General features: G+C 43.5%; 1 protein-coding gene across 1 annotated transcript in view; it reads right to left on the bottom strand.

Moving 5' to 3' along the window:
* The window catches only part of ASTN1 (astrotactin 1), a 519295-nt gene that overhangs the window by 52638 nt on the left and 449987 nt on the right, over positions 1–16670 (bottom strand). The window contains exon 15 of the mRNA XM_040408285.1: positions 6978–7082. Coding sequence (XP_040264219.1) covers positions 6978–7082 — 105 coding nt within the window. The remainder of the gene's footprint in view (positions 1–6977; positions 7083–16670) is intronic.

Here is a 16670-nt window from a genome sequence, read left to right as displayed (position 1 = left end):
CGGACACTGCCTGCGCCTCCACTTTTCAGGTTCAACTGAGGGAATTTAAACAAATGGCAAATATTATATAGAGAAAGTTAATACAAGGCACTAACTAATGTATTGTGATTGTCCATATTGCTTCCTTTGCTGGCTTGTTTAATTTTTTCCATCACTTCACATCACTGAAAATGTTCATTGATGTCAATGGAACAGTTTTCTAGACATGATGTGTGACCTGGGCAAAGGTCATTGTGCAGGGAAGAGGGTAGATAGGCTGTGATATCATCTATCGTGAATGAAGGATCCTGTGTTATCTATATATAAATGTCACCGTGGACAGGTGAATCAGCTTTTTTTATGCTCAGAGGCACAGGTCCAGATGAGAGGGGTTGTCGATAGTGTTGATCGAGCATCAAAGTGCTCGGGTGCTCGAGTAGAACACTTTGGGATGCTCGGGTGCTCTACAGAGCATTAAAACACAATTGAAGTCAATGGGAGAACCAGAGAATTAAACCAGGCACCCCCTGCTCTGAAGAGGGGAGTGTGTGTCTGTCTCACAGGAAAAGGTCAGAAATTGATGGAAACACAACTGAAATGGTTCAGGAACAGCATGGGGAGGATGTCTGGATGGATCTTGGACTCCCAGGTCGCTGCTGGGAACCATGTTGTCCGAGTAGTACGCCACTTTTACAGACTGACAATAATACGCACAAAACTGAAGATAAAATTGATTTTAGAGGAAAAATTGTTAGAAAACATTCTTTTCTATATATTTATTTGTATATTAAGTGCAAGTGCTGCCAAAAATTACAAGGCAGAGGCACTCCGATACAACCTGATTAACACATAAAGGAGGGCCTCATTCACATTGTGGTACAATTGTTTAGGTAGTGGGACTCCTACACTCATAAAGCCTATGCACTAAGTGAAAGGGCCGCCAAAAATTACAAGCAACCGGCACTCCAATACACACTTTATTACACATAAAGGAGGGCATCATACACAGCCTTGAAAAATTATGATTGATGGCCTGCTGGTGACCCTCAAAAACATTAGGAGCAGGGGCCTGCTGGTGACCCTCAACAACATTAGGAGCAAGGGCCTGCTGGTGACCCTCTAAAACATTAGGGGCGAGGGCCTGCTGCTGATCTAACCATGTAAAACATTAGGGGTGAGGGTCTGCTGATCTGACCATCTAAAACATTAGGGGTGAGGGTCTGCTGCTGAGCTGACCCTCTAAAACATTATGGGCGAGGGCCTGCTGCTGATCTGGCCATTTAAAACATTATGGGCGAGGGCCTTCTGGTGACCCTCTAAAACATTAGGAGCGAGAGCAGTGTAATAAGCATGTTGATATGATGGAGGAGGACGAGGATAAGAAAAGAAAGATTGAACCATATACCCTTTTTTGTGGTGGAAGGGGTGCATGGGAATACAGTGTATTCAATGCACCATAAAAGCCCCATTTAAAGTGCCTTTATGTTCAGCCGCTTTCCTCTGGTGGAGTGGAAAAGTCAGGGACAATTCAGGCCTTGTTAATTTTCATAAGAGTCAACCTGTCAGCATTTTCAGTTGACAGGCGGATGCGTGTATCAGTTATTATGGCACCAGCAGCACTAAATACCCGCTCTGACAAAATGCTGGTGGCCAGCACCACCAAGGTGTAGAGTGCCAGTTCGTGCCATGTGTCCAGCTTCGACACCCAATTGTTGTAAGCCACAGAGGGATCACTGAGAACGCTGACACGGTCTGCTACGTACTCCTTCACCATCTTCCAAAACTTTTCCCTACTTGTGACACTAGGCCGCGCATCAGGGTGAGGGTGCTGGCGGGCTGTCATGAAACTGTCCCAGGCCTTGGAGAGTGTTGCCCTGCCTCTGTTGGAACTGCTGTGTGTTCCCCTCGTCCCCACTCCTCGGTTGGCCAAGGAACTATGTACCCTGCCGCCAACTGGAAATTTTTGGAGCAATTCTTCCACAAAGACCTTCTGGTATTGCACCATTTTGCTAGTCCTCTCCACCACAGGAATGAGAGATGAGAAGTTCTCTTTGTAGCGTGGGTCGAGAAGGGTGAACAACCAGTAAGCGATGTTGGCCAAAATGCGTACAACGCGAGAGTCACGGGAAAGGCAGCATAACATAAAGTCAGCCATGTGTCCCAGAGTCCCAATAGACAAGACTTCGCTGTCCTCATCAGGAGGATGACTCTCAATCTCCTTATCCTCTTTCTCCTCTTCGGCCCATCCACGCTGAAAAGATGGAATAAACCTGCTATGGGTACTACCCTCTGTAGCGGAGGCAACCGTCTCCTGCTCCTCCTCCTCCTCATCATCGTCCAATTTGCGCTGAGAAGACGAACTGAGGATGGTCTGGCTCTCACCCTGTGTACTGTCTTCCCCCATTTCCACCTCTTCCACATGCAAAGTGTCCGCCTTCATTGTGAGCAGCGAGCGTTTCAGTAGACACAGAAGTGGGATGGTTACGCTGATAATAGTAGAGTGACTTTGAGAGTGGTGTCCTGCACCGCACTGCAAACTGGGACATGAAGCTAGGTATCGTGGATGAATATGTTTTTTGTGCTCTGGCAGCAGGCACAGTTTCACCACGCCCATGGCCATGGCCTCTGCGTGCACCATCAGCAGCATGGCCACTTCCATGTCCCTTACTGCTCACCTTGAGCATATTAAATGGTATATATGCTTGCAAGTATGTGTCATGCCCTGCTCTGACTATGTGCGGAGGTCGGCCAGAATAGCAGCACGTGTTTAGTTTTGTTTTGTTTTGGAGTCGTGCTGGACCCGCCTCCCATCAGGTGCACTGGGTGGGGTCATTGGTTTAAATATCACTCTAGTCCAGTGTTCTCAGCGGGTTAAAGAAATCAGTCTGGCCTTGGAAGCAAGGAAGGAAGGTTGTCTGTTCCAGCTCAGAAAAGATAAGTGTGGTTTCAGTTTTTGTTGATTGCTGTCTAGGTTGTGTTTGTGTCATTTTTCCCATCCAGGTTCTGTGTGAGCAGGCTGCCCCTTTTCCCCTTTTCACCATCTCAGGGAATCTAGGGTGTTTTAGCCCAGGCACGTGGACACTTCACTCCTACCATCAAGGTCTGAATGTGGGCTGAGCAGTGCAGGTAAAGAGGTCAGGGTTTAGCTAGGAGGTGACCCTTCCCCTGCTTCTCGCCTAGAGCCTGGTCGTTGGTTTATCTGTGTGTCTGAGTTCCCCGTCCGCAGTGACATTATGTCACACATTCAATATTGCAGGTTTTGTAAGTGTATGCTCAAAATTACACTGAATGTCACAGATATTTAGGATGCGCAAACGTTATACAGGAGATGTAGCGCAGGTAATGTCGCTGCCATCAGCGGCCAAACAATTGCGCTGAATGTCACAGATATTTAGGATGCACAAATGTAACACAACAGATGTAGCAGAGGTTGTGTCACTGTCAGCAGCAGCCAAATAATTGCAAGCAATTTAGCGCAGGTTGCGCTAATAATATATATTGCAGCCGGATAAAACAATAGTCCTTTAAAGAACTTTTGGGTCTCTGACAACTTTCAACAGTAAACAATTCCTGTCCCTACACTATCTGTCCCTTCTGCTGCAGCTCTCCCTGTTTAAGACTGATCCGAGCCATGTGTCATCGGGTGCTATATAGCACCCGATGACGCGTTTTGGCCAGCCAAACACTGTAATGCCAGTAACCAACATGGCTACGGCATTACAGTGAGGAGACTCGAGCACCCGATGCTCGAGTCAAAATGGTGTTTGGCCGAGCATGCTCGCCCAACACTAGTTGTCGACTCCAGCGCCATACAACCTCTTTCAATTTTTAAAATATTTTTTTATAATGTTGCTTAAAGGAATTGTCTCACGTCAGCAAATTGTCATTTATCATGTAGACAAAGTTAATACAAGGCAATTACTAATGTATTGTGATTGTCCATATTGCCTCCTTTGCTGGCTTCATTCATTTTTCCATCACATTATACACTGCTTGTTTCCATGGGTTACGACCACCAAACAATCCAGCAACAGTGGCCGTGCTTGCATACTGTAGGAAAAAATGCTGACATTCCCACGGTCCTGGTCACCAGAGAAACTGGCACTTTTTTCCATAGTGTGCAAGCATGGCCACTGTTGCTGAATTGCAAAGTGGTCATAACCCCTGGAAACAAGCAGTATATAATGCGATGGTAAAAAAATGTAAGAGGTTGTCTGGCCCTAAAGTTGTCAACCCCTGTCATCTGGACCTGTGCCCATGAGCATAAAAAAAGCAGACTCACCTGTCAATGGTAACATTGATTTATAGATAACACAGGATCCTTCATTCACAATAGATGATATCACAGCCTATTTACTCTCTTCTCTGCACAATGACCTTTGCCCAGGTCACACATCATGTCTAGGAAACTCTTCCGTAGACATCAAAGGAAGCAACATTAGAATGAGAAAGTTCATTCTCCCTATAGTGGATTTTATTAATAAGTGTAGTCGGGCAGGTTATATATCTATACTGTTGGCAGCAGTATAATATACAGAATTATTGCTTTTTAAGAAAATCAACTGTTTTTATTTTATAAATGTTCAATACATTTATATAGAATTAAATTTGTTGAAAAGGCACAGAAAAGGCAACGCATATAAGCCTATCAAGAATTGACTTTGTTTCCCTTTATTTTGGTACAAACAACTCATTAAGGCTTCTACAAAAGTTATATCTGTAGAAAAATAAGGCTAACATGTTTTCTTACTCGTATAAATATGTTACCATTGATCAGCCCTTTTCTTCGTGATATTTTTGCTTTCCCGCATCCAGGAACATAAGGTCAATTTTAATGACTGGGATTACTGCATCAAATAACTCACGTCCTCATCAAGAAGTCTTAGCAGGCCAGGTTACATGACATAAGCAGGCAGGGCTGAACCAATTAGCGGCTTTGACATTTTCTCTCACTGATTGTGGTTTTAGGATTACTCTATCAGGAATGCATTATTTTTATATCTTGTGAAATAATATTCAAATTGGTCAAGGTATGATGAACTTGCACCATCTACAAAGCCTCAGCTCCGGCAGGTCAGCTGTGGTCACGGCAGAGGAATCATTATTTATTCCTGAGCTATCACTCTACTCTCACGGACATATCGACAATTTCTCAGAAGAATGCTGAGTAAGCTCCGCACCTTATCCTAAAGATCCCATGCCAATGTAACTCTGTCGGCTACAAAATTTTTGATGGTAGTGTTCCGTTAAAATGATCAGTATTATTGTCTTAAGGTCCCTTTACATGGGACAATTATCGGGGGGGATTATCTGGAATGAAAGTTTGTACGAACGCTCGTTCCTGATAATCGACCCATTCATTGGGTGGAAACATGATGAGTTTTCCAAAATCATCATCAGTAGATTGTGCTGTGTGAACAGGGATCTGCCCAAAAGCAACAATTCTATATGGGGAAGAGAGATCATAAAGGTGATCGCTCGTCCTCATACAGAGGAGATGATTGCTGCATGTAAATGCTGTTCTCACCCACTCTGATGAACAGAAAATCATCGAGGATGAATGGTCTGTTCCTGATAAATGCCATGTAAATGGGCCTTTCAAAAATTCCTGAGGGACAGTATCATTCTATCAGTTTTTGAATATACTGTAAATGTGTTGACTGATGCATTTATAGAGACAGTGATGATTTTAGCCTATTTTCTGCCCGAGATATGTAATGATGCAGGTGGATGGTGATCTACGTGGATGATATGTCAGGGAAAACCACAGCAATCTAAGATGGTCTATAAACTCCTCTACCTTATAGTCTAACAGCTCTTATACCAGGTACCCTTTTAGTTAGCTGACTCACACTGATATTGTGCCAATCCCCATAGCGGTCAACTGCTCTATTATGGTGTTAGTACACAGATTGCGGTTGTTTTTTTGGCTTGGGTGACTCTCTGTTTGCCTCTCTGCACCATCCTTGCTCCCTGGTTTAGGCAGTAGTCATTTGGTGGATGGCGCTTCTTGTCTTGCTCTACAGACACTCCTGCTGCCACTTCTGTCTGGAATATACTGCCTGGCTTCTTCCTATCCAGACTGGAACAACTTTCCTAGCAGTCTCCTAAACTTTGGTTCTATCCCCCTCTACCAGACATTGTATTTATACAGCATTAAGATATAGTGCCAGTCCCTTCATGAACAGCGAGGGTAGCAGTTGTTACCTTCAGTAAGCAAAATGATGGGTCCTCTCCCCCAAAAGGAAGTAACGGAGAAAAATAGAAAAGAGAAATGGGTACATCCTGTGGGCAATATTTCTGCCTCTCCAGAGAACACTTTGGTCCATTATCTAAAACAGTATGGTTATAATCTCTAGATGCTACTGCTAATCTTGAAAGTAGTACCAGCTTCTTATTATTAACAGCTTCCCAGTAGTCTATACATGCCATGATCATTGCAATGCCCATAGGTCCATCGTCGACCTCAAGCAGTACACATCTGTCTCATACTTCTCCTCCACTGTACACAGGCCCACATAAAAGATCTCATAAGCTATCAAATGAGCGTTTGCTCCTTTTACTTCTGATTGCTGACATTTTTACATGGGCCAATGAAGGGTTCATATGAATAATTGTTACCTGATTAATGACCCAGAGATTAGGAAAGGGTGTGGCTAGATATTCAAAGCTCCCCTTACCTCATGGATACTCCTACCTGCTGATCATAAATGGATAAATATCCCTCATATTCAGTGAAAGACTTTTTAACAGTCGGCCATGTACATGAGCCATAGATAGAAAAAAAAATATGTCTCTTTAGCCCATTACTACCCTAGGCTATCGATTCCGATTTTTCATATTTTGTATCAGACAGGATATGGGGAGAATGTATCATTCATTAAACTGTCCACAACATGTGCTGAGCCCAAAGATTTTAATCTATTGCTATACGGATTAATCGACTACACAGAGCTTAATGCTGTGATTGGAGATGGAGGCTATGATGAAGGCTTTACCTTGGGAGACAGTTGGTTGGTTGAGCCGAACATGATACATAACAGATCGTACGGTCCAGTGCTGAATTAAAGGATAACCAGTGACCTCACTGAAGTTGACCATGCCTGTAATGGAGGAAATATGATATGTTTAAAATATATTTGCCATGCATAGGTTTACATTTTTATTTTCTTGATTATCAGCAATGTCATTCAGTTACTACTACTTTATTGTCGGACAAAGTAACAAGTCACAAGTGCGCTATTTATATTATGTCGGTGTCCCATGTCCGTCACACCATCGCTCTCTCTCGCAGGCACAGATACCATTCTGTTCACCTGCTCTGTCACTGCTGAGTGCTCTGTTCCTGCAAACGCCCTCCTCCTATCTGGCAGGCAGGCTGCCGGAATGCTTCCCTGCTCTCTTGGCTGTGCAGGATGTTGTCCTTCTCTTAGCGCTTGGCTTTCCATTGCCTGTCGGGTGAGCACACCGTAATTTGCATTAGCCTATGACAGACCTTGCTAAGGGTTATAGGCATCCTTAACCAGTGGTGGGTGCCTAAGAAATAGGTTCCTAGCTTGCTACAGTAGTTACTGCAAAGGTGTGTTACATTCATTTGTCTGCTTGTGTACTGACTTCTGCCCAGCTCCAGACCTTCATCTGCCTGGCCTGTGCCTGACCTCTGTATTGACTTTTTGCTGCCTGCCCCAACCTGGGACTGTTTATTGGATTGCTGTTACTCTGCCTGCCCTGACCTCTGCCTGTCCCTGACTAGGGTTTTGCCTTGGTTCAGCAGTCTACTGAACAGAGACTACTCCAAGAGTTAACAGCCTGGTGGTTCTTCTCCAGCAGAGATCCCTGTACAGGGGTTAAAACCAGGGACTGCCAGGATAATGCTTTTAGGAGTAGGCAAAAGTCAGATCTGCTGGTTGACAAAGTGGGTCCACATCAACTGCTGTAAATATCTATCTATCTATCTATCTATCTATCTACTGTCTAACTACTGTCCTGTGTATTTCTATGTAAATGATAGATACACTGTTAACTGTTAATCAGACAGTACACCAATGGGAGCTAATAGACATTAGATTGCTAGACTTTCTCTGTTGTAAAAAGTATATAAAACATGAGAATTAGGTCCTGTGAAAACTCCATAAAATATTGCAGATCTGTGCTATACAGGATTAACTGACTTTCTGGAATATTGGATGCCATTTTAAAAGAATTTCACGGATTTCAAAATAAAGAATTCTTTCTTTCTACTATCCATCTATCTATCTATCTATCTATCTATCTATCTATCTATCTATCTATCTCAATCAATCGTTGTTTCCATCTCTCTATCATCTACATAAGGATAGATAGATAGATAGATAGATAGATAGATAGATAGATAGTGGATAGATAGAGCAGCTAAAGATGGAAGAACAGTCATTTTCAGCACCACAGTTTATGCATGACAATGGAAGCGTGCCAGTCCACTGTCATTCCCTGGATCATAGAAATAAGCAAATAAATCAAGGACCTTGACAAGAAGACGGGGATAATGTGCACTATCAAATAACAGGAGACTAAACAATGTTTAATTTAGAAATTGCAAGTCACTGTACATGAATGCAACAAAATGAAATGTCGGAAATTCAGAGAAATGATGGATGAAGGCTGTGATAATATTTATATACCTGCCCAGGAAAGTTCTGGTTTTCATAGACCTTAATCTGTGTTTATCATCATCATATGTGTAAAGATTGACAGGTTGATGCAGCAAGAATAAAAAGTATGGAATATAAAGGAGGAAGATGAACGAGAATCAGGAGATAAGCGAGAAGTACATGTAAGAGGCAGCCCTGAATCAACCAGCAGCATTTCCAGCACTTATATCTATGCAGACTGTCATGTTTCCCTCCAGCCACCAGAGGCCACTGTGACTAAACAGGAACCTGAGTTGTGCTGGCCAGATGCTAAGAAAGAGTTAAGAAGTTTTTCATGGCCTGTATAGAAGTTGCTGGGGCCTTTCTAAGATAACAAGGAGAGATGGACTGCTGAGAGATAACAGTAAAAGATTGGACCAGCAGGAGGCTATATTAGCTGAGTTTTTCCTGACAGCTGTGGAGCTGCACACAGAGGACTTCACTGTGTGTGTAGAGACCAGTACAAGCCGGATCCTTCCTGCCAGAGCTGGAACTAGGTGGAGATCTGCATCTGTTGTGACCAGAGAAAGACAGCCAAGCAAGCGACCGGACCTGGATCCAGACTGCATCTTATTGTACCCAGGAGAATCTGTAGAACTGTGAGTGGCACCGGTGCTTTCCTGTGATAGGTTATAGATTCAGGGACTTAGTCAGTGCGCTGTAGAAGCGTCCCCTGGGTAGCAGGGCTAGATAGGAAATTGGTAGTGAGAGTAGCCTGCAAGCTGACTGCTTACTGTTTAGCTCATTCTGTGTATATGCAAAACTCCATTGCCATTGTTGTTGATTTATGTTCACCTGTTAATACCATTCCTGTCTTTGACCCATTGTGCCTCTGGTGCGGTGGTACTGTATTGTTACTCAGGTTTTCCGGCAGTTTCATTTTGCTCCTTAATAAAGCCGGCTTTTGCTTCAGTCTCCTTGTCCGCTGTACTGTACTTGAATCCTGCTTTGCGGTCTCTCCCTCCTCTGACCGCTAAATACATATAGCGAAAGAGTCCCACATAGACTTTGAATAAACCAATATGAAAAAATGCAATACTCATAGCCGTGTAAAATTACCTAGAATATATTGGCTGCATGTTTAATTGAGGACCTTGGGAGATGTGTTAGATTGTTAATGAGACCCAAATGAAGACCTGAGAGAAGCTTATAAGGCTGTTACATAGGTGAGATTCATGTGGGTGAAGAACTTGATAGAACTTGAAAATGGTAAAAGGGGTTGGCCACTTTCTGGCTACTTGTGACCAATGTTTAGGTATGATGACTATATGGCACTTACTAATATAGTCTTTGTGGATATTCTCTGCTGTTTGCTATATTTCTTAAGCCATACCTCCTTGTTGGAAAGTCTTCTGTGCTGTCTGCATAAAGGTCCTGTCCATAAGATGGCCACTGATGGAGGGTCATGTGACCAGACACATCACTCAGCCTCTTCCATTCAAACACACCGCACCTGCACTAAACTCCCAACAGAACAAGTACATACGGCAGGTACAGTGTATTTTAATGGTGGAGACATCACATGGAGGTGATTTGCCTGGTCACATGACCCTACATCAGCAGGCCTTTTATGGACAGGACCTCTGTGTGGACGGCACAATAGACCTTATGAAATATAGAAAATGGTGCAGAATATCAATAAAGACTATATTAGTAAGTGCCATATAATCATCTTACAAACACATTGGTCAACAGTAGTCAGAAAGTGGCCAACCCCTTTAAGTTGAGAAATCCACGTAGTAAAAGCCTAAGGCCTCCTGCACATGACGTATGGCTTTTTCAGTGTTTTGTGGTTCGTTTTAAACGGATCCGTTCTTCCGTTTTTTGTTTCAGTAGTGTTTCCGTTCCGTTTTACCGTTTTTCCATTTGGTTTCCGTTTTTTGCGGATCGCAAATAAAACGGAAGCATGGCATATACAGTATACAGTAAAAATTGGTCTAGGCATAAAACTTTCAATAGATGGTTCAGCAAAAACGGAATGGATACGGAAGACATACGGATGCATTCCGTATCCGTTCCTTTTTTTTACAGCCCCATTGACTTGAATGGATCCACGGAACGTGATTTGCGGGCAATAATAGGACATGTTCTATTTTTGAACGGAACGGAAAAACAGAAATACGGAAACAGAATGCATACGGAGTACATTCCGTTTTTTTTTTTGCGGCCCCATTGAAATGAATGGTTCTGTATACGCAAAACACGGACCATAAGTGGAAAAAAAGTGCAGGAGGCCTATGTCCTGTTATTCTCCGAGTAACGGACAAGGATAGTACTGTTCTATCAGGGGCCAGCTGTTCCGTTCCACAAAAAACGAAATGCACACGGACGTCATCCGTATTTTTTGCGGATCCGTTTTTAACGGACAGCAAAATACTGGAAAAACCATATGGTCCTGTGCAAGTGTCCACACGGTCTGGTTTTGCATGTAGTATTAGAATCCAAAATCATAAAAGGATAGAACGTATAATGGACAGATACAACTTCTCCTCTTTTTTTAATTCATTCCTGATCTTGGCTTCCAAAATTGCCTGCAGAAACCTGACCTTGTGGCCATACCCTAAGGCTTCTTTTTTAGGGAGTTTTGCAGCGCCTGCTTTTCATACACACCAGTAAAGCATGAGGCACATACATCAAACCTATCCATGGCCCTCAGTTTACCCGACAAAGGCAAAAGGAGTGTCCTTTTGGCCTCTATAGGGCTGGTATATAACGGTATAAATTTTCATTTTGCAATGTGGAACAGTGCAATTTGCTATATTATTCCATATAGAGTCATGAAATGAAAAACCATGGGACCTAGGGATATACAGACAGAGGTGAGGGGTCCTACTGTATGCTTATACATTGACATCCATTGGAGGTGTATGTCGGGCTATCCTTCAGATGTATACTGCTGATGAACTCTGCAAAACACAAGTCCAAGGTTGACTGCAGGTAATCCCAGGGATCTCAAGTCTCCCGGAGGTTCAGGGAGTCTCCCGCTATTAGATAGCGGCTCCCTGACACCCGCATGTGAGACAATATATAGGAAAGGTTTACTGATAGCAGAGCACAGAGATAAGAGAAGTGACAGGACACAGTTTAGATTACAGGTTGAATTAACCCTTTAGGGTCAAATTGGCTTCTCAAGGAGATATATATGTTAAAGGCATCCCTCCTTCTGTCTCATTCAGTAGCTATAGAACTATTGAGAGAGATGTATTTTTTTGAAAATACATTTACACATTTAACCCTCCATTTTAATTATATTATTTACCCCAGTGTTAAATTCACACCCCCTGGATGCTTTAATCATATATATAAATATGATAATTTGGGGCAGGGTAATGAGCCCGGTCCTCCACACCATAGAGCAAAGTGTGCAGATACTTCATATGTTTGGAAAATGTAATAAAAAGTTTGTGAAAAAATAAATAAATAAGAAAACCTCCCTGAAATGAGTTTTTGCAGGTTGGGATGTCTGTAATCCCAATATCTTACTCCTCACAGAGGCACAGCTAGGGGCAGGCTATCAGGCCAAGTGTCCCCTGGGTGATGGGTTTAGGGGGTGGTCAACAAACTTATTTTTTCCCCAGGTGAAGGAAAGTCTAGCCTCTACCCTTCGTATCTAGTCACATGGGTTCTGAAAGCCAAAAGTTGTTTGGAGTTTTTTTTGTTGTTGATGGAGTTGCTTTTGCTATCCCTATGCCTGCCTAGATATTGCACTTAAAGGAGTTACATGGTTTTAGAAAAACATGGCTGTTTTCTTCCAGACACAGCCAGTGGACAATAGTGAAGATTTGCTAGAAATTCACGCAAATTATGATTATTGCTACACAATTGTAATGTTTACATATCTGTCGAGAAGCATCTCATGTTCATTAGGTTGCTTGAATTCCCATCCCATCTGTTGGGAGTTTTTTTAGTTTTTGTTTGTTTAATGAAAATGCTGGATTTCTCTACGGTAGATGATGATTTTCAATTAATGCAGCAGAGGTGTAACTCCAGGAACATCTGGGCCCTAAAGCCTGACGGGTCCTCTGCCCCCACAAGAACACCAGTATTAGAAATTTCACATGGTGGGTAGGTTGGGGGTCCTGTGACAGAGTTTGCATTGCAGCCAAAAAGCTTCAACTTAAACCTTTTCACGGCAGCAAGACGCCCTGTAAACTGTAGATTTTATTTCAGTTTTTTTTCCTGAATGGCATTTACCTTTACTTTTTGCCTCATGAGCAATGCATCTGAGCATATAAGGAACACACAGATTTATCAAGCGATGTAAAGGAAAACTGGCTTAGTTGCCCACGGCAACCAATCAGATTCCACCTTTCATTTTCCAAAGCAGCTCTGAATAAGGAAAGGTCCGATCTGATTGGTTGCTATGGGCCACTAAGCCAGTTTTCCTTTACACCACTTTTGATAAATCTCCCCCTTTCTCTCATAAAGTGCCTTCCTTAAAGGTCTAAAAAATAAATCAGCTATAAAAGATAAATGTGGTAGGGGGTGCCTCTAGGTCTGGAAAGGAGCGTCCATTTCAATCAGTTGTTTGAAGATGTTGCAGCACTCTAGTGAGCAGTGTGGTCTCTTCCTAGGCCAGAGACGTCACGTTCATCGGTCTCATGGCCTATCTGCTGTTTAGTCCCATTCTAGTGAATAGGCCTTGGCTGCAACACAAAGCACGGCCATTATACAATGTACGGGGCTGTGCTTGGGATTGATGTTAGGAGGCTGCAGCTCTCACCAGAGCACCAGAATTCAGCTTATGGGAATTGGGCCCCCACTGATAAGATATTGATGATCTAACCTGAGATAGGCCATCAATATTGAACTCCCAAGCTGGCCATAAATGTGAGATATTTGAAGACTATTTTCAGGTCCCGCTAAATACAGTGAAATCTACTGAAAATCTATGCTACTAAAATGAGCTGTAGAACTGGCTTAGTTGCCCATAGCAACAAATCAGAGTCCACCATTTCATTTGGAAAGGTCCTTTAGAAAATGAATGGTGGAATACGATTGGTGGCTATGGGCAACTAATCCAGTTCTACTTTAATAATAATAAAAAAATTCATTTATATAGCGCCACCATATTCCGCAGCGCTTTACAAATTCAAAGGGTTCATGTACGAAACAAAACTAACTGGCTAATATGCAACTGAAACACTAGGAGTCAGGGGGTGACACATAAGGTAGTTGATTGTGATAAGTAGGATTTGAGCCATTATTATTTTGAGCCATTATTGAACTGACAGGAGTGGTGCCGGCCGATCTGCTTCGGGTTTGGGACTACTAGAGGGTCGAGTTTAGGCCATAGGAGTTGGTGGGGGAAAGGTTTAGTCTGAGAAAAGTCATTTTAGGTAGCTTGATAAGCCTGCCTGAAAAGATGTGTTTTTAAGGCACGTTTGAAGGTAGAAAAGTTGTAAATTGACCTAATATTCCGGGGCAGAGTATTCCAGAGAGTAGGTGCAGCTCGAGAAAAGTCTTGAAGACGGGAGTGAGAGGTACGAATTATGGAGGTTATTAATCTTAGGTCGCTAACAGAACGGAGAGCACGTGTAGGGTGGCAGATGGAGATGAGGGAGGAGATGTATGGAGGTGCAGCACTGTGCAGAGCTTTGTGGGTGAGGGTGAGAAGTTTGAACTGTATTCTGTGGTGGATGGGCAACCAGTGAAGTGACTGGCACAGACTAGTAGCATCAGTGTAGCGGTTGGATGGATAGATGAGCCTGGCTGCAGCATTTAGGACAGACTGAAGGGGGAGAGTTTAGTGAGAGGGAGACCGATTAGTAATGCGTTGCAGTAGTCAAGAGGAGAATGAATCAAGACAACAACAAGAGTTTTTGCAATTTCCACCGTAAGAATAGGGCGGATTCTGGCGATATTCTTGAGGTGCAGACGACAAGAGTGTGCAAGTGATTGAATATGGGGAACAAAGGAGAGATCAGAGTCAAATGTGGCCCCAAGACAGCGGCATACTTTACACCAGTTTGATAAATTACCCCAATCAGGGGCGCACAGACAGGGGGGTCCAACAGGTCTGGACCCTCCCTAGAAGCAGTAATTATTTTTTTTTTCAGTCAGGGCCGCACCACTGATAGCGTCAGGCAGCGCTGCCCTGGATCTAAGTGAGCGCTTCCATATTCATCCATACAGATGGCTTTGCTGCGGCGGGGCAGGGGAGGAAGAGGCAGCACAATGACGTCATTATCATTGCACTGTCTGAGCCAGGCAGCATACAGCGCGGGACACAGGCCGGAAGAGGTCTGCATCACATAGCAGCCGCATAGAGGTAATTGTTAGTGTTTTTTTTTTTTTTATAGATTCCACAATATAGCAAAGAAGAACCATGGGGGCATCTAGGGGCATTTCTTACTGGCACATTATGGGGGTGGGGGGCACTATGGGGGAGAGGAGTACTATTGGGGCATCTGGGGACATTTCTTACTGGCACATTATGGGGGGGGCACTATGGGGGAGAGCAGCACTATAGGGGCATCTGGTGGCTGTAAAGGGGCATGTTTTTTTACTGGCACATTATGGGGGCACTATTGCATCTGGTGGCACTAAGAAGGCATTTTTTACTGGCACATTATGGGAGGCACTATAGGGGAGAGTGGCACTATGAGGCATCTGGTGGCACCATAGGGGTATTATTTACTGGCACATTATGGTGTCACTATGGGCACATCTGGTGGCACTAAAGGGGCATTTTTACTGGCACATTATGGGGGGGAGGAGCACAATGGGGGAATTTACTGGGGCACTATATGAGGGTATTTTATACTGGGCACATTATCTCAACTGCAGCACTAAGAGGGGATATTATATCATATTATCAGGATAATTATTACTATTAGTGGTTATTATGGTGGGCTTTACTAATACTGGGGGGCTATGGGGAACATGATTACTAGTATGGGCACTATGGGGGCATTATTACTACTAAGTGTGCTCCGGCAAATAATTATTTTTATTGGTGGGATTTTTGGGGGTTATTACAGCTTAGCACCATTATTTTTGGGGGACATTATGTTTATTCTATTAGTGTCAGGCTTACTATTTACTGGGTGCAGTCATTTTTTTTTTGAGAACTGTGTGCCAATAATTGTTGAAGGGGGCACTATCTGTGTGGTACTAGGATTTTCAGGGGGACTGTTTCTGCAGTATAGTATTGTGGAGCACAGTATTGGGGGTGGCAGGATGGGGTGTTCAGAATATGTGAAGATTACGGAAAAGTCGGAAACTAATGTTTGTCAATCTCTGCAGAGACGAGAGATGGCTGAAAATAATCATGGCTGTCTGATCTGAATGGATAAGATGAGGAAAGAGAACCTCTACATCAATGGTGACCAGGGGCATTGCTAGGGTCTTAAAAGCTTAGGGGCACAAGCCCCAAGGCACATGCCTACCCCCGGGGGAAAAAATTATAATATAATATACTGTGTGTATATATATTCAAGCGCCAAGACCTCAGCATAGCACGTTATACTAACACCACCACCACATGCCACAATGGAGCACAACATCTTCTCTGCTCACAGTATATACTGCATACACAGCTCCGTATATAGACAGCATCTCCTCCGCTCACAGTATACACACAGCATCTCCTCCGCTCACAATATATACTGCATGCACAGCTCCTCCGCTCACAGAATATAGCCAGCCTCCACTAGCAGTATATACACACAGTTTTTTTTTAAATGAAATATATACTATTTAACAAATAAACAGGTCCCATAAGCATACTGTCCTATACATGAATGATGGTGAACTCACATTAAGCTGCATTGGTAACACACCTCTCTGCTGTTCCATGGAACCACATTGGTAGTGGCTGCTGCTGGGCTGGCAGAGGCTATTTTCATAAGGCCTGTCACACTCCAGCAGTGGTAACCTGGACAGCTGGAGCAGGACAGGCTGCAGTAGCTCTGCAATCTGCTTGAACTGTCTGAATCTCCTTTAGGGCTGGGTCTGGTCCTTGGCTGCCAGGCCTGAGTGAGGAGCGGGGCTGAGCACAAGCTCCGCTCTCTGCTCTGA

The sequence above is a fragment of the Bufo bufo genome, chromosome 9 (genome assembly GCF_905171765.1).
Source record: "Bufo bufo chromosome 9, aBufBuf1.1, whole genome shotgun sequence".
NCBI lineage: Eukaryota > Metazoa > Chordata > Amphibia > Anura > Bufonidae > Bufo > Bufo bufo.
This window is presented reverse-complemented; position numbering and strand designations above follow the sequence as displayed.